This window comes from Impatiens glandulifera, chromosome 3, assembly GCF_907164915.1.
Source record: "Impatiens glandulifera chromosome 3, dImpGla2.1, whole genome shotgun sequence".
Classification (NCBI taxonomy): domain Eukaryota; kingdom Viridiplantae; phylum Streptophyta; class Magnoliopsida; order Ericales; family Balsaminaceae; genus Impatiens; species Impatiens glandulifera.
This window is the reverse complement of record NC_061864.1, coordinates 13977956-13998113: the sequence shown is the minus strand read 5'-3', so window position 1 is coordinate 13998113 and position 20158 is coordinate 13977956. Positions and strand designations below refer to the sequence as shown.

The window sequence follows — 20158 nt, the reverse complement described above, 5'->3', positions numbered from 1 at the left end:
ATTATTCTTATAAAAGCTGCTACAGGTAGCGGAAAGAGTCTTCAAATTCAATTGTCATTAAAATCATTCTAATTGAAGTGATAGGATCCTACTAGTTTTCCAAAAATAAACCTTAGTTTTATAAGAAAATTGTTTCAACAGGATATATATAACTATGTTGGGTCAGATGGAGAGTGGTTGTGGCGTCAATAATAGAATAGGTTTACCAGATTAACAATTCAATCGCTCATTTATAAATATATCAAGGTAGATTGTTTGTTTATCGGAAAATCTTTGGCATGCATAGTGATAAATCTATTCCCACATTGATATATTTAAATGTTTAGCTTATGAATTAGCTTATGAATATAATTAATAGAACTAAGTTTATGTTTATGCAGTATGATGAGTAGTTTTGAGGTGTTTATAATTTGTAGGCATGTTTAGATAGATAGATTTGGTGGATGATGGTATTGAGATATGGTGACATTCAAATTATTTAGCATCATCAACATATGAGAATAAGGATGTGATGATAGACTACTGTATATCTATCTTTTTAAAAGGATTTTAAGATAAAAAGTCCTATAACTTTTTTTCTTAATATTGTGATAAATATATTCCTACATCGATATATTTACATATTAAACTTATAAATATATTATTTAGAACTTTTTTTTTTTTATGGGCATGGTCATGCGCCCCATTAGGGGCATTAAGGTTATTGGTTAATTGAATTTATTTTGGGGATGGCAACAATTTTTTTTTCTTTTTTTATGATATTTTAGACTTGTACTTACATAATTCACGGTCAAGGTTAACCACAACTTATTAGGGGTGCAAGCAAAATCGAAAAACTCGAATCGAAGTGATGAAAAATCAACTGAAATAATTATAAACCAACTGAATTGAGTTTTGGAGGATTCTTAATTTCCTTACCAATCATGTTGGCGGTTTATATAATAAAAATTGACCGTTTAACTGACCGTATCGTGTTTACATGTTTTAATATGGGCATTCAGTTGGCGGTTTATATAAAAACTGACAGTGTTTACATGATGACAGTGTTTACATGATATATTTATAAATGTATGTCCTTTTAGCCTAGTAGGAAATGATAAATATAATTTTTTTTTTTCTTTGAATCATGGCAAACATATTTATTGGTTTGGTATATTTGATGTCTTTTTTCTTTTTTAATTTCATTCCATTAATATTCTAATATATTTTTTTTAAGTTAAATAGTTATTTTAAATTAAAATTTTATTATAAAATTTAACTAATTTTTTTCATTCTTTAGTTTATTATATTATATATATTTATAATTATTTTTTATAAAATTCAACTAATTTTTTCAATCTTTAATTTATTATATTATATATATTTATTATTTTTCCTAATTGAACCAATTTTATAAGATGAAGATTTTGAAAAATCGACACTAACAGTTAAGAAGAATTTTTCGTGAAAAAACTTAAACTGGCCAATAACAATTTTATTTCGAATTCCACATCAATTTACTTAATATAAATAAAATACTATACAATTTATTTTTAAAATAAAATTTAAACAATTTATTTTTAACAATTATTAATATTATTTTCTAAAAATAAAATATTTTCTAATAAAAAATTATTGAGTAATGCCTATAATCATACCAAAGGGTAAAATTGAAAAATTATTTTTATTAAATCATACAAAAATGATTTAGAAATACATTTGAAACTTATTTATTATTATAAAATTTTAAATTGAGACATTAAAAATAATAATTAATATTATTTTTTAATAAATAATAATTATTATAGATATTAATTAAAAATACTGAAATAAAAAAAAAATGTTTGTTAAAACTAAATTGTAAAAAATAAAAATAACAAAAAAAATATATATTTAACTAAACATGTTAAGTTTTAAATTATTGATAAATATATTAATTTTAGACTTATTTATTATTATAAAAAATGAATTAAGATGAAAAAATAATTTTTTTATTATCACATATTTCTTTTATTTAATATATATATATATATATATATATTAATTTTAAATATTTTTTAATATTTTACAATTATCTATTATAATAATTTATTATTATTAAAAATCATGACATTTTGACTTGAAAGTATATTTTTATTATCACATACTTTTTAATTATATATATTAATTTAAAATATTGGTTAATTATCTACTATAAAAAATTATTTATTTTAAAACAATTTTTTATAATAAATTTCAATTCTTAAATAATCAAAATTAGAACGGTCAAATGGGTCAATCCATGACGGAGCAGGCTTATCCACCAAAACCCATCGTTTGACGGGTCAACAGCGGGCCGGCCCTCCATCCCGGCAGGCTGAAAATCCCCAACCCAACTCAAGGTGGTTGCGGGTTAGGTGGGCCAGCCCGCGGGTTGTCTTACTATAAATAAAAGTCATTAATTGTTCCAAATTAATACATTAATTTTGAGAAGAGTCCGTTTTGAAAATGAATTTGTTATTTAACAAAATATTAAGTTTCAGACTTTCAGTGTGAAGCTTTTGGAACTATAACCAAGTTTGAATCCACGAACCTTTGGAGGCGAGAACGAAGAGAAGAAATGCGGAAAAAATAAGTAGACGACGGTCAATGAACGAAGTATTGAGTATTGACCTAGTGCTGACTAAGAGAGAAATAAAACTAGGGTTATGCGGCATATTATGCCTATAAGGCTATAAATCAAATTAGATTTTTTTTGTCAAACCGCGGGCCAACCTAAGTCCGAACCGCCTAGGGTTGCGACCCGAGCGGGCTGGCCCGTATAGGCCCACTTCTAAATGGGTTGCTAATATATATTTCAGCTCAACCCGTCTAAATTTTTTGACGGACGGGCCAACCCAACGAGCCTAACCCAAATTGACGTCTCTAATCAAAATCATTATAGATATAAAAAATTTAAAAATTTAAATGAATTACTTAATTAATTTTTTAAATATTTTTAATAATTAGTGGATAAATAAAATAAATTAAAAAATTAAATAAAACTAGTGTACAGTGGATAAAGGTAAGTTTTGCCATATATTTTAATAATTAAATAAAATAATATAGAATTAAATTTAAAAAATATAAGAATAAGAAATTAAGAAGTAAACCAACATTTTTTTCCTTCCTTGTTTTTTATATTATTAGCTGTGCATGCTAAATGCTAGTTAAATTAAGAATGACATGAAAGACAAATATTTAAATTGAAAACTTAGTTTATTGATAAAAATATGTCAAAAGGGACATACATACATGAAATTAAAAAAAAAAAAAAAAAAAAAAAAAAACTTAAATAAAATCTGAGGGAATTGGGGAATGTCTATGGGAGGGGATTGGAAGAAGAAGCCATTGTCTCCACAGCGATGTTCATTTCCATTATGTGTTGACTCAACATATTGATCACCTCCTCACACTCATTTGCATTAAGAGTGGAGGACACGACCAACGGGTTGTCACACATGCTTTGGTACATTGTTAGCGTGATCTCCTTCTTCCGATTTTCTCCCCTCTGCTTCTTAATCTTCTCTTGAATCTTCTCGAGCCTCTGTTGTGTGAAACTCTCCTGATTCATCATCCTCTTCTTTTGCTCGTCTATCGAAAGGCTCCTAAACCTCTCGATAGTCCTTCGAGCACCTTCCTCCGAGGGCCAAACCGTTGGTTGAGGATCACTCTCGTCATTTATGATGACACACCCCTCGATCCCACACAGGGTGGTTATTTCGTGCATCTTTTTGACCAAACCACCCTTCCTTTTCCTGAGTGTAGCTTTCCTTGCACGGTTATTGGCAATGAAGGAAAGTTGCACCTTTCTCCTGATGGTCATAGTGTAACAAAAGTGAGAATAGGAAACAATATTTATTTGTGAAACAAATGGAAGAGGAAATATATTTTCACTGATGAATTTGTTTTCACTCAATGGCTTTATTTATATGGTTGGAAATTTGTATTAATTAATGATTAAGGATAATCACAATCCTTCCCAACAAAAATAAAATTAAAAAATGTCTAAAAATATAATTGTTGAGATTTTGTAAATAATTATGTTTCCCAAAAAGTTTTTAAAATTAATTACTATGCCTACTAACTTTTTCTATTGTAATATAAATATTAGATTTTTTCCCTTATTTAACCGATATCAAGATATTATTCCAAAAATGATATTATTCCATTTTTGGGATAATATCTTGATACCATCCCATTTCCCATTTTTAGGATAATATCTTGATATCATCTCATTTTTGGGATAATATCTTGATATCATCCCATTTTTGGAATAATATCTTGATATTGGTTAAGTAAAGAAAAAAAATCTAATATTATAATAGAAAATGTTATTACCATACTAATTAATTTTAAAAACTTTTGGGATAATATTTTAATATCATTTAAGGAAAAAAATCAAAAGTATTTTAATTATAATAAAACAGTTCATAATTAATATTGAATTAGTAAAAAACAAATTAAAAATAAAAATAAAAAATAATTGATTTGTTTAACTTATAAGGGATTAACAAAAAATTTTTTTATCACAATAATAAAACATTAAAAAAAACATTGTAATAACATATCCATCTCCTAAACAATGAATAAATCAAAGTAATCACGATGAATACTCGATCCATCTATAAACATAACTACAGAAAAGACAACGAGGAGAGAAACATTGAAATAAGAAACTTGATGGCTAACAAAAATGGCTGGAATAAGATTTCTATCAAAAACTCTTCCTAAATCAGGATAAAAAAAAACTCAAACTAGCACGATAAATGAATGACGAGAGTAATAATAAGATGAATGTTCTTCAAAAATAGAACTAGAGGGGAAGATAAAGAGGAGAGAAACATCCAAATCAAAAACTAAATGGTCTACAAAGATGGCCGATATAAGATCTCTATCAAAAGTTCCTAAATCGGGTAAAAATGAACTCTGATTGAGTTTATCAAAAATAATTTTGTCCAAATGGATGCCACACTACAACTCTTTGTGACAAATAGATCTGTTCATTTGAGTGAAGAAAAATCAAGCCCTACATGCTACATCCTGCAATCTTGCCAACATGAATAATCTTCAAAAATCAATTAAACAAATCATAGGATAGGGTAAAAGTAAAATTTATCGTCCAAATCAACAAAACTTGAAATAAATAAAAATGTTGTGGTAAAACAAACCTATCAAAGTAGTCTAGTAAGAGTCGGCATAAAGATTAAAAAAAATCACGGGTTAATTTGATTCCAATTGAAAGCGTTTTGATTGAAAACATGGGTTATAACTGAGGGATATCATGTTAGTTCTCTTTAATTAAAAAAATAAAAAAAAATGTTGTTACTCACGATAAAAAAGAAAAAAATCTTCCAAAATCTTAGACTGCCGCCGCCAATAGGTAGGGAAAGAAACAAAAGAGGGTAAGAAGAAAAAAAACACATTTACAACTAACACAGAATGAAACATTTTATAGGAAAGAAAAAGAAACTCTAGACATTGTACCCTAACCTTAACCCTAAACGTTGTCTCGTAAAAAGGATTACGCGCAATTGGGTTGTCTCGTAAAAGGATCACACGCAATTGGGTAAGCCCAACTCATATTACCTAACCCAAATAAAATAAATAAATGAGTTGGGTATGAATCGAGAATTTTATTTTACTAGTAATGGATAAATAAACAAATTAGAAAAGTTCAAAGAAAAAACATGTTCACATTTAATGGAATGAAACGTATTGTATGAAAGAAAAGAAACCCTAAACGTTGTCTCGTAAAAAAGATTACGCGCAATTGAGTTGTCTCGTAAAAGGATTACGCGCAATTGGGTAAGCCCAACTAATATTATTTAACCCAAATAAAATAAATAAATGAATTGGGTATTAAACGAAAATTTTATTTTACTAGTAACGGATAAATTAATTAATTTTTTTTAGTAAATGATTTTAATCAAATTAGAAAAGTTCAAAGAAAAAAAAGTTCACACTTAATGGAATGAAATGAAAGAAAAAAAAACCCCTAAACATTGTCTCGTAAAAGGGGTCAGGCACAGTTGGGTAAGCCCAACTCACATTAACTAACACAAATAAAATGAATAAATGAGTTGGGTATGAATTGAAAATCATTTTACTAGTATTGGATAAATTAATTAAGAGAAAAAATATTATCCCAGCTGTTGGTAACCTGTCCTGCTGGCCTTTGATCGAGCATTGCTGCCATTGTTGGTTATGAAGGAGTTTGAATATATATATATATATATATATATATATATATATATATATATAAAGAAGGAGTTGAAGAAAATGGTGGCAAGTGTTCATTCTTGCAGGTCATTGCATGCATGCAATGGAAATTTCTTAGGTATCCGACAAGATTTCGACTTTGAATATCTACCTGTTGTGTGCATGGAAATATCTATAAGGCCTTGTTTGATATTTTGATTAGTTTTTTAAATAATTTGGATTATTTGAAAAAAAAAATCTAGACAATATAATAAATATATAATAATAAAACTAAAAAAATATTTATTTAATAGTATATTTTGACATATTTTAAATAACTATGTACTAAATATTTTATATTTTAATTTATAATTGTTTATATATTTTTTACACGAAATATGATAATATTAAATTATTATTATTAAATAAAAATAATTATTATATATTTTTAAACCCTCTCAACAATCATTTTATTTTTTGTTTTCTCTTTTTTATATATATTATATAATGTCTTATCTCTCTAGTTATTATTATTAATTTTATATATAAATATAATTTTTTTTCATATATTTTTAAAATTCCTAATTAATTAATTTCTCTTTCTCTTTATCATATAAAATATATATTTTCTCATTAATAATTTTTATATTTATATATAATATTAAATATTTATTTTATATTAAGTAAATGCCTAAAATCATACTAAAAGATAAAATTAAAAAATTATTTTTATTAAATTATACCAAAGTGATTTAGAAATGTATTTAAAACTTATTTATCTTAATAAAGAAATAAATTGAGACACTAAAAGTAATAACTAATATTATTTTTTAATAAATAATAATAATTATATATATATTAATTTAAAATACTGAAATAAAATAAATAAATATTCATTAAAAATAAATTATAAAAAATAAAAAATATATATTATAAATATATTTAACTAAATAGGTTAAGTTTTAAATTATTAAAAAATATATTAATTTGGGACTTATTTATTATAAAAAAAATAAACTAAGATTAAAGAATAATTTTTTATTTAATTATATATATATATATATATATATATATATATTAATTTTAAATATTTTTTAAATTTTACCATTGTTTATTATAATAATTTATTATTATTCAAAAACAATATATTTTATGCTTAAAAGAATATTTTTTTATTATCACATATTTCTTTTAATTATATATATATATTAATTTATTTAATTTTTATATTTATATAATTATCTAATATAAACTTTTATTTATTTTAAAAAAATATATTTATAAATTTCATTCTTACTCAATTTGGTTATTAAATAATTAAAATCATTATATAAAAAATTTAAAAATTTAAATGAATTAGATAATGGGAAAATTACTTGAGAGTTTCTCGAATTACTCTGATTGCCCTCAAAATAATTTTTGAAACAAATCGCTTCTCAACTTTTAGAAAGGTCACTGACGACTTTTTCGTCAACTTTTGATTAAACATAACGGCTTAAACTTAAAATATTTTTTTTATATATTATCTTTAATATTTTTTTATATTTATATGTATAATTATTAAATCGCTTATATATAATATTATATATATATTTTTTATTATTAATTTTTATATTTATATAATTATTAAATCTCTTATATATATATAATTTTAAAAATAATTTATATGTATTATCTTTAATCATTAATTATATATATAAAAATAAATTTATATAATTTTGTAGACACTCACTTTTCACCCTAATTTTATAGTTTATACTTTTAATAAATCTGAGTCTATACAAGTTTTTTGAATTCATTCACAGGCGACAGATTATTTTTAGAATAATTGAGTTTTTGAAAGTAATTAATTTTAAATTTTTGATAAAGTTAAGGTAGTAATTTGTTTAAGTTACAACACTGGGAAATTATTATAATTTGAATATTCAAGATTGCATTTAAATTAATAACTTGGATATTTATAAATAAATAAATAAATAAAAACTTTTACAAAATATATATATTAACGATTTTTTAAATTTAAAAGTAAAAAAATTGTTATATATGATTTTGTCATTTTTAATTAGATTAGTTAGATTAGTTTCTTAGATTAAATTTTGCAATTTGATTTCTTGAATAAGTTAATTAGTATTTTATTATAATTATAATTGTTTATTAGAAATATGAATAATTAATAATAATATAATTGCTTTCTTTAATGGTTTGTTTTAATTTTATTTCTTTTGTAGGATAAAGGAAAATGGGTTGAAGTAAGGCCAATAAAAGGATCCGACCGGTCACCCGACTAATGGACCGACCCATGCCCAAGATTCGACCCATGAAATCAAATGTTAAAAAATTAAGTTAGGTGAAGGCAGCGGTCATCTTATTGATGGTGACAGCCACAAATCTTTAAATGACGATTATATATCATGTGCGGTCAAAAGAAAATAAAAGAAGTTGCTAAAAAAGAGGAGGAAACCGCAAGAGAGAGAAAGTTTAAGCGTTGAAGACTTGGTTATTTATTTTTTTTAATTATAAAATTAAAATGACCAAGTATTATATCATTCTTAAATAATTACATGAAAACTTGACATTTATTGACATGTCAAGTGGAGATTGCTCCATTATTTTAAACATTTGTAAATGTTTAAAATAGTTTTTTTTTTTCAACGGTCAAGTGTGTTAAATGGGTCTTTAGGCCTAGGGTAATAAGTAACCAGAGAGAATAAAAACATCACCGCCGGACCAGCAACCCAACCTAATTGAGTTGTCGCCCAAGCCAAAGATAAAACTCCCGAGCCTATAACAGCCGTGATTATATGGGCACTTGCCGTCCAAACCGACCCACATTAAAGAACAGAGGATTTTAAAAACAGGGTCGGGTTACAAGATCATGATCTTTTTTGTTTTTTCTTTGCCAGTTCGTTTGAGGCGGCCATCATCATCAAAGCATTTGGAAACCTTGAGGAGGAACATTAATGGAGAGGGATCAAAAGCATGTTGATTCTGGTTCTTGTTTCCAGTTTGTTCACCCATCTTTATAAATACAATTTAATATATAAGAAAGATTAGATTTTTCTTCTTTTCTATGTGTGAATTTTACAGTTTCAGATAAATAAAGAAGAGTAGAATTCCCCAAAGTATCATTGTTTTCATTGTAATAGGGAAATCGGTAGATAAATCTCTTTATGTATGTTTGCAGTTTAATTATAGTTATAAAATAATTATTTGACTGAGCAGTTAATTAATTTTATTTTGTATGATTCATTTATTTTTTATAAGAAAAAGAGAAACTTCAAACAAATTTAAATTCATGAAACTAAAAAATCATGTTATTAAAAAAATGTTTTAATACTCTTAAATTAGCCCTCAATCAAGGCCTAATAGTTTGCTTACCATTTGCCCCTAAACTCTTATCATATTTTGATACAGCAATAAATTGTTTCTAGATTTTAAATATCATGAAATTCACCAAATATTTGGGCTTATTATATCAATATCTGAAAATAATTTGGGACTTAAATAAAAAGAGTTAGGGTCGATTTGAGGAGGGGAATTGGAATTGGAATTGGAATTCCAGTTCCATGAGAATTGGCATTTAATTACAATTCAATTTCTATGTTTGGAAAAATTATAGAATTGTAATTCAATTTCAATTCCTATATTTAGGAAAATGATAAAATTGTAATTCAATTCTAATTCCTATATTTGTAAAATAAAATATTGGTTAAAAATATTAACTTTTTAAATATGTTTTCACGTTTTTGGCACGTTTAATACGTTTTTGACATATTTAACACGTTTTTAACATGTTTAACACATTTTTATACGTCTTTGGCACGTTCAAACACGTTTTTGACATGTTTAACACATTTTCAACACATTTTCACACTTCAACACATTTTCACACGTTTAACATGTTTTTCACGTTTTTGGTATGTTTAACAAGTTTTTGACATTTTTAATACGTTTAACATGTTTTTCACACGTTGAAAAAGTTTAATACGTTTTTCACATTTTTGGTACGTTTTTAACATGTTTAATACGTTTTTCACACGTTTAACATGTTTTTCACATTTTCACACATTTAACACGTTTTGGCATTTCTAACACGTTTTATACATTTTTGACATGTTTAACACATTTTTTCACGTTTTGGCACATTTAACACGTTTTTCACACGTTTTTCACGTTTAACATGTTTTTCACACGATAAACATGTTTTTTCACGTTTTCACATGTTTTCCATACGTTTTCACACGTATTAACACATTTTTCACGTTTCCACACGTTTTAACAAGTATAACATGTTTTTCACATTTTCACACATTTTTCACGTTTTTCACATGTTTTAACAAGTTTAACACGTTTTTCACATGTTTTAACAAGTTTAACACGTTTTTCACATTTATCACACATTTTTACGTTTTTCACACATTTTAACAAGTTTAACACGTTTTTCACATTTTTAACATGTTTAATACGTTTTTCACACGTTTAACATGTTTTTCACGTTTAACACGTTGTTGGCATGTCTAACATGTTTTACACATTTTTGACACGTTTAACACGTTTTTTCATGTTTTGGCACATTTAAAACATTTTTCACACGTTTAATACGTTTAACACGTTTTTCACACGTTTAACATATTTTCAACGTTTTTGGCACGTTAAACACATTGTTGGCATGTCTAACACGTTTTACACATTTTTGACACATTTAACATGTTTTTCATGTTTTGGCAAGTTCAACATGTTTTTCATGTTTTGGCAAGTTCAACACGTTTTCACACGTTTTCACGTTTTTACATGTTTTCAAACGTTTTAATACGTTTTTCACACGGTTTTCATGTGTTTCACACGTTTTAACACGTTTTTCATGTTTCTCACACATTTTCACGTTTTTAACACATTTTCACTTTTTTGGCACATTTAACACGTTTTTGACATTTTTAATATGTTTAACATGTTTTTCACAAGTTTTGATTGGTTTAAAACGTGTTAAACATGTTAAAAACGTGTAAAACATATCAAATATGTGTTGAACGTGCAAAATAAGTGAAAAACTTGTTAAACGTGCCAAAACGTGAAAAATGTGTTAAACGTGTTAAAAACGTGTTAAATGTGTTAAAAATGTGTCAAACGTTTCAAAAATGTAAAAAAACATGTGAAACATGTCAACAACGTATTAAACGTGTTTAATATGTTAAAAACGTTTTAAACGTGTTAAAAACATGAAAATATGTCAAAAACGTGTTAAATATTCCAAACATGTGAAAAACGTGTTAAACGTGTTAACAATGAGGTAAATGTGTCAAAAATGTAAAAAAAAAATGTGTTAAAGGTGTCAAAAACGTGTTAAACGTGTCAAACGTGTCAAAAACGTGAAAACGTGTTAAATGGTCATAAACGTGAAAACGTGTTAAATGTGTCAAAATGAGGTAAATGTGTCAAAATCGTAAAAAAATGTGTTAAATGTGTCAAAAACGTAAACAATTGTGTCAAAACGTAAAAAAAACGTGTTAAATGTATCAAAAACGTGTCAAAACGTGTAAAAAATATGAAAAACTTGTTAAACGTGCCAAAATGTAAAAAAAACGAGTTAAACGTGTCAAAAATATGATAAATGTGTCAAAAACGTAAACAAATGTGTTAAATGTGTCAAAAACGTGAAAACGTGTTAAACGTGCCAAAAACGTAAAAAAACGTGTTAAATGTGTTAAAAACGTGAAAATGTGTCAAAAACGTGTTAAATATTCCAAACATGTGAAAAACTTGTTAAACGTGCCAAAACATGTAAAATGTGCCAAAATGTAAAAAGCGTGTTAAACGTGTCAAAAACGTGTTAAACGTGTTAAAAACGTGAAAATCATGTTAAATGTGTCAAAAACGTGTTAAATGTATCAAAAACGTGAAAAATGTGTTAAATGTTTCAAAACGTGTTAAACGTGTTAAACATGCCAAAAACGTGTTAAACGTGTCAAAAACATGTTAAACGTGTTAAAAACGTGAAAATAATGTTAAACGTGTCAAAAATGTGTTAAACGTGTCAAGGACGTGTTAAACGTGTCAAGGACGCGAAAAATGTGTTAAATGTGTCAAAAACGTGTTAAACGTGTCAAGGACGTGAAAAACGTGTTAAATGTGTCAAAACGTGTTAAACGTGCCAAAAACTTGTTAAACGTGTCAAAACGTGTTAAACGTGTTAAACGTGTAAAGGACGTGTTAAACGTGTCAATGATGTGAAAAACGTGTTAAATGTGTCAATGTTAAACGTGTCAAGGACGTGAAAAACGTGTTAAATGTGTCAAAACGTGTTAAACGTATTAAAAACGTGAAAATCATGTTAAACGTGTCAAAAACGTGTTAAACGTGTCGATGACGTAAAAAACGTGTTAAATGTGTCAAAAACGTGTTAAACGTGCCAAAAACGTGTTAAACGTGTCAAAATGTGAAAATATATTAAACGTGTGAAAAACGTGTTTAATGTGTGAAAAACGTGTTAAATATGTCAAAAACATGAAAAACGTGTTAATTTAGAATTATAATTCCGACCTAAAAAGATTGAAATTGAGAACTATCAAATTACACTATATTGAATTCCATTGGAATTCTAATTCCAATTTCAATTCTTAATATTAAAGTGTCTAACAAACATAAGAATTAGAATTAGACCTTTATCGTAACACAAGCTGAATCATTAAGGTTTATTGTTAATATTTCAATATTTTCTATACATTTAATATTTCAATATTTTCTTTCATTTCTTAATTATGAATAATTTTGCTGCTTATAATCCCAAGATTTTTGGAGAAATATACTACCTATCTCTCTATTTTCAATGATTTTTTCTCAATAAAATAATTATAATCAAGGTTTAAAAAATAACCAAATAATATATTTGATCTATGATCGGTTTACCCTATATTCTGACCTTATTTTGGTTGTTATTTTTCTTTGAAAAACTTAATTTAATAATTTATAATTTTAAAATTTTGTTATTAATTAAATAAAATTAATTTTAAAACACTAAACAATAATAATTTCAAATAATTTTTTATTTATTAAAAGAATAATTATTCAAGATAATTCGGTATAGTTAGTACATTATAATTTAATTAATTTTATTTTGAGTAAATCATATTGTTTCATTTTTTGTTATTTGATTTTTTTTTATAATATTACTAATACTATTTATTTTTATTTTACATTCAAATATCAATGAAAGTATTCATATATTTTGAAATCATTTAATTGTTATGTATTTTCTTTCATTTATTAAGAATATTTATGTTATAAGCTTACTTAATTAGATTCAAGTAGAAGATTTTTGTGAAACTAATCACCTTTTATTAATCATACTAATATTATTATACTAGGGAAAATTAAATAATAATAATAATAATCAAAGAGAGAAATTAGAGGCCTGAAGTAAACGGCACGTTAGTAGCAGGTAGCCATGACTGACCAGCAATAAAATTAGCCACAGTAAACTGTGAAGCCTTACTAACATTTGTTATAACTTCATAACCGGCCCAATTCACCCGTCTACTTGTTGAAGAACCCGGTCCAAAATTCTTATACTCCCCATAATCCAACGTATTCAATGCAAAATTTCCATCCCATGCCAACCATCCAGCTGGATCGACCAAACTGTCCAAAAAACATTGCAATAATATAGTCCTAGAATATTGCTTCCACGGCCGCCCTAAGAATGTTTGAAATGAACCAACCACAGGCACTAGGTCGGGCGCGGCCATGATTCGAGAATTGTGAATAGATATGCCAGTGTTCTGGTTTGGGTCGGTTCGGCCTTGAGCTGTCACCGTGTTCTTTTGTTGAGCCAATGGTTTTCGAGCGTAGATCATGCAGTTTTGAAAAACTACGGCTGCATTACCGAAAATAAAGTCAACCGTGCCGTAAATGTAACATTCTCTGTAGAATTGCCTTTGCGAGTGGACGTATAGGGTGTCTTGATATCCTTCGAACGAGCATCGATAGAACACTGAGAGGTCGGCTCCTGATCGCAACGCCACTGCCTGATGGTTTTGCGGGCCTGCTGTGTTTTGGAATGTTATGCCTTGTGCGATAAAACCCGTTCCTACAACAGCTGGAATAACCGCACAAAATGGGGATGATAGTAAGTGATTTAATTGTAAATGAGTTTTATTATAAATAGTTGATACATCATACATGCTTAGTTGCTTACCAACGGTGGCAGAGTTGAAAGTGGTGAAACCCCCGTCCACACTTCTACTTCCGGTGATTATAGTTGTTCTAAGACTATCTCCTAGCAGCATAATATTTTTCAAGTTCGATCCTATATCAACATTCTCGGCATAAACCCCCGGTTTTATCCTTATAACAAACCTCCCATTCCCGTTTCTTGTTGCCGCCGCATCCAAAGCAGCCTTAATGGTATTAAAATTACCCGAACCATCTTTCGCCACCACGAGATTTGGAACCGGAGAAGCAGATGATTGCAACAACTTTCGATCTCCAGGCGTAACCCACGTTGGAAATTCGTCACCACTCGAAGAGGAGGTTTGATTCCCTGTCGAGTTATTAGCTAGTGCTAGGGTATTGCTTACAAGCTTAGTCACATTATTGTCACTAGCAAGCGGAAGAATATTACCGGTTTCCCCAAGCTCAACGAACCCGTTTCGACAAGTTACGATATTAGTCAACGCAGCGCTAAGCCACGTCTCGATGTCGGTTGGTGTCTTCTTGATAGTGGGGTCGATGGTCGAGTTGATTTGGATGACACTAGTTTGATAAAGCTTTAGACAATCAGCCCATGCAGACAATTCACGCTTGTTGCGACACTTCGACCCGAGCCCGTGGATATGAGCCATCGTAACATAGGCTCGGTCGGCCGCAACTCGGGCAGCCATTTTCACGAACTCTGACTTGCGATGTGGTACCAAATTCACGGAACCCCTATGGGCAGACATGAAGTCGATGCATTGTTTAGGGTACGGTGTCTGGTTGCACCACCAGCTAATATCGCTCGTGGTGGCGCCAATTAACGTGGCTAAAAAGAGAAGAACTAGAGAAAAACATTGAATTAGGTTGAGATAAGTCATTGATAGATGAGAATTGTGTGTGAAGGATAAATTAACTCTTCATAATCATACAACTTAAATAATGGAAGAAAGAATTGACTTGAAATAATTGTAATGAGATGATAACAGATGGGCAGGGAGAGCGGTGTAATAATTAATGGAGAAATAATACAAATTGTCACATTTGTAAGACAAAAAAAAATGATTTTTGGCAGACATTAATTTTGACTTTGCATTGCTTGTTAACGTTATCTCAATTGGTCATGCATGAACGTGCTCATGCATGCAATGAAACCAATTGGGAGTAACTAATATTCTAGCCTTTAATGATCAATTATTAATACTTTTTTCCTTTTAATGGGAATATAAATAATTTAAATTATTGAATATTAAGTCTCCTAATATGAAACTGATCGGTGCATGCAATTAAGTTAGAAATGGTTGACACTTTGGCTCATCCAAAGGTCATTTATTTTTTAAACATACATATATTTTCTCATGTTCATGATGTAGTTCAATGTTTAGCTGGTTTGTAAACAAGTGTGTTAGATATATATGTATTAACGTTAATATGTATATATTGAGTTTTAATCGGACATGTATCTTAAACGATTTTATTTTTGTATTTAAGAAAATTCGAGATATTGAATAATATATCGCTAAAAGTTATTAAAAAAATAATATTCTAGTTTGTTAACTTAAACCAATTTTTTTTAAAGGGAGTTTAGTATTTAAGTTAGGTTTGGCTCACCATTTTGATAATTTAGTGAAAGTCAAGAACTCCCTCCCCAAGCTAGCAAGTATTATTATGCTAGTTAAATATAGATTTCCTAATAAGTAATTAATGTATCAGATCTGGATCTATAGGACCTAACAAAACCCAAATTGACTTTAGTTTATTAATAATAAATTATATATATATATATATATATATATATATATATATATATATTCACATTTATTATTATTATTATTTAATATGATTAGGGATAGTAATGGGGCGGTTCGAGACGGAACTGTATTTATCATCTCCATCATGTTCTTACTTCGGAAACTTTTGTACTACCATCCCCGTCTCCGTCCTGTTCAATTTTTTGGAATCATCACATGACACTGTTTATAGCATATTCTGTAAAAAAAAATAAGTATATAATAAAATTATATAAACGGATTTTTTAATATAATATATGGTAATATATTAAAAATTTATATTATTATAAAAATATAAATTTAAAACTCTTACAAAATATAATGAATAAATAAATGTATGGATTATTTTATATATTTAATTGTATTTATATTGTTCGGGGTATGATCGGGACAGGTCGGGACGGGAGGGACACAAATATCATCTTCACCCCATTCCCAATCAACTATCGGTCAAATCGAGGAAAAACCGCTCCAAATAAGACAATTTGGTTCAGTTACCGTGGAACGATTTCAAATTATCGTCCTTAAGTACGATAATCTCCATTCCTGTCTAAATTTGGTTTGACACACGATTTATATTCAAATATTCTTTGTTTTTAGAAAATAAATAAATATATATTAAAATTGAAAAAAAGTCGTTTAAGTTTAACGAAAAACTTGAATGAAACGAAAAATATAAAAAATAAGAAAAAAAAATACTTATTTCTATTCAAGTAAGAAATAAATTTAATTCTTTCAGCTGGATTGAATCTCTCCCTAACGGAATTATCTCATTTAAATGTAAAATAATAAAATTTAAAAGTTGGTTATACTTTAGATCCTTAATTATTGTAATGCAAGTATGCTACCTATACATCCCAAAATGCATAAACAATGCATGTTACAAAAAAAAAAACCTTAATAGAATGAACACACAAAAACATCATTTAAAATATAAGAACAAAAGGAGATATGTAACATTCTCATGATACACCATAATTACTGATCAACTTTAAATGAACGTCATGCATCAATGAAACTAATTGTCTTATTTTACAAAATTATATAATTTGTATATTTTCAAGTAAATGGCACATTAGTAGCCGGTAACCATAACTGTCCCGCTATGAAGTTATCGACAGTAAATTTCGAGGCCTCAACATCGCTAGTTAAGTAGTTATAACTCGATAACCCTTCCACTTAATTCACTCTACCGTCAGCTGATGAACCAAAAACAAAATTCTTATACTATCCATAATAAAGTGTATCGAGTGCCAAATCCCCATCCCATTCTAGCCATCCTGCCGGATCAACCAAGTTATCTATATTAATCCTAATATAAACGGTTCGAGAATACTATTTCCATGGTCGCCCTAGCTAAGAATGTCTTGAATTGACCTAGCTCAGGGGTCAGATCAGACGCTGCCATTATGCGAGAATTTTGGATCAAGATTCAGGTGTTTTGGTTTGGGTCAGTCCTACCTTGGGCTGTAACCACATTATTTTGTTGTGCCATGGGCCTTCGGGCATAAATCATGCAGTTTGGGAAAACTACGGCAGCATTTCCGAAGATAAAATCAATTGTTCCATAAATATAACATTCTTTGAAAAATTGTCTTTGTGAGTGGACGTAAAGCGTGTCTTGATAGCCCTCGAAACCACACCTATAGAACACCGAGAAGTCGGAGCCTGATCGAAGTGCTACTGCTTGGTGGTTTTGTGGACCGGCTGTGTTTCGAAATGTTATTCCTCGGCCAATGAAACCTTGTCCAACAACAGCTGAATTTAAAGTAGCAAATCAATGTCTCATTAACAATTATTAATCAAGTTAATATATATATAGCCATGTAAAATAAAACTTTTTTGTTGTTTTTTTCCAACAAAACATCCCATAAAACGTTGTTATTATGAATCGAATCTAAAACCATTAAGAAAAAAAGTCATGTTTTAATTATATAATGAGAAATTATTGTTTATAGCGTGGAAACATATATAACAGAATTTAAAAACAAAATAATTAATATAAGAAAATTGGTCAATTGCCAACATTTATTAACTTTGACTTGATCTTTAGGAATCTGGCATTTGAAAAATAAACGCTTAAACATATTATAAAGTCTTCTGGATTAGATGGACACAATTTTCATCGATCATTTCATACTAGAATCATAACTTGAACAAGTCATGAAAATTAAACCTATATATATATATATATATATAAATATATATATATATATATATATATATATATGAAAGAAACTCATTTAAATACTCAATATTTATATTTTATATCAACACTTTTTAAATTTTAATAAAAGATTAATTAGTCTGATGTATGTAGACTCATAAATTAGTCACAAAAAAAATAATTGTAATTTTACGAATTTATAAATATTTTCAATTTTATGATTTGAAAGGAAAAATGAATTTATATTTATAAATTAAATAAATTAATGTATTAATTTTATAAATATAACATGTTATAATGTTTTTTACTTATAATTAATTTTATACTTAATTATATAATTAGTTAAAGATAGTCAATGTATACAAGTCTTAATTATATATATATATATATATATATATATATATATATATATATATATATATATATATATATAACTAATCAATTTTCAATTTTGAGCAGTTTACAATAAACCAACAATCCCTAGTAATTTGCAATTTTCTTTATTTAGGATGTGACAATTAAATAATAACTAAGTGTTGTATTGTGATTGCTTCTAAGGTATGGTTTATTTTATGCACATGAATTGTATTGAATTTTGTCTATTTTCGCTACAATTAATAGTTATTGAAATTTTGTTTTGACTTTAAAAAAAAAAGAATACTTACCAACTGTGGCGGCGGAGTTGAAAGTTGTGAAATTTCCTCTTACGCTCCGACTGCCCGTAATAATGGTATTTCTTAAGCTATCGCCAACCATCATAATATTTTTCAATTTTGACACTATCTCTAAATTCTCCATATAGATCCCGACTTTTACTCTTATGACAAACCTTTCATTCCCGATTCTATTTGCCTCTACATCGAGAGCCTCGATCTTTGACAGTTCTAAAATTCCCAGTTCCATCTTGAGCAACCACAGCATTCACCACTAGGGCTGCGGATTGCAACAACTTTCTATATCCCGGGAAATTAACCCAAGAGTTAAATTTATTCGGTTTATAGTTATAAAAAATTGAGTTATTGGTAAAACTGAAAAATAATCATGTTGTCCCTTCTCAATAATCTATCAATAATTTGGGTTATGTGTTTTTGTTCTTGATTTTATTTTAATATTTTTTTTTTGTCATTTTTTTCCTTATATCATATTTTTATCAATGTGCTCTTATTACACATAAACTTTTTAAATAATAATAATGGAAATTATATTTTTCTTAAAGAGAAAAAATAGAAGGTATTTATTAATTTAAATAATAATAAAATATGTAAAATAATCATGCATTATATAAATAACTAAATCCAAAAATAAAGAATGACTAGCTGATTTGTTGGGTTGAGTTTTTTCACAAATATTCAACCATAATTAAATAATATAATTCATATATTTTCTAATCAATCAAATCATTAATTAATAAAAATATTAAAATACTTTTTATTTAAAAATATATATTTTATCAATATATATTAATACATTTTAAATATTTTTATAAAAATTATGTCCTTATAATTATTAATTTATATAAAAACTGACGGTATTCATGACATTCTAAATCATTGACTTTCTATAAATAATTATCTTACCCTATTAAGTGCTTAATCTTAGCCAACCATGACATGACAGATTAAATTATAATTACTTCAAACAGTTATATATACATATTGTCATCAATAATCATTTATTTATATAAATCATATATTCAAATTAAAGAAATCACATTTAATATACAAAATAAAATTCTAATATATAAACTTAAATAAATAATAATAAAATTAAAAAAACACAATATAATATATGTCCCAAGTCTCCCAACTAATTAATT

At 27.3% G+C, this 20158-nt stretch overlaps 2 protein-coding genes and 1 pseudogene across 2 annotated transcripts; all 3 read right to left on the bottom strand.

The window, feature by feature from the left end:
• Positions 1–3319: 3319 nt before the first annotated feature.
• Positions 3320–3823, bottom strand: LOC124929790 (agamous-like MADS-box protein AGL80). The gene has a single exon (XM_047470182.1). It carries the CDS (start codon positions 3821–3823, stop codon positions 3320–3322), a length of 504 nt encoding a protein of 167 aa, XP_047326138.1.
• Positions 3824–13580: 9757 nt separating this feature from the next.
• LOC124929789 (pectinesterase-like) lies at positions 13581–15266 on the bottom strand. Its single transcript, XM_047470181.1, has 2 exons — positions 14390–15266; positions 13581–14290 (listed from the first exon to the last, which is right to left on the bottom strand). The coding sequence occupies exons 1-2, from the start codon at positions 15264–15266 to the stop codon at positions 13599–13601; spliced, it is 1569 nt and encodes a 522-aa protein (XP_047326137.1). The 3' UTR covers positions 13581–13598.
• Positions 15267–17234: 1968 nt separating this feature from the next.
• Positions 17235–19954, bottom strand: LOC124929788 (annotated as a pseudogene).
• Between the last annotated feature and the right edge of the window lie 204 nt (positions 19955–20158).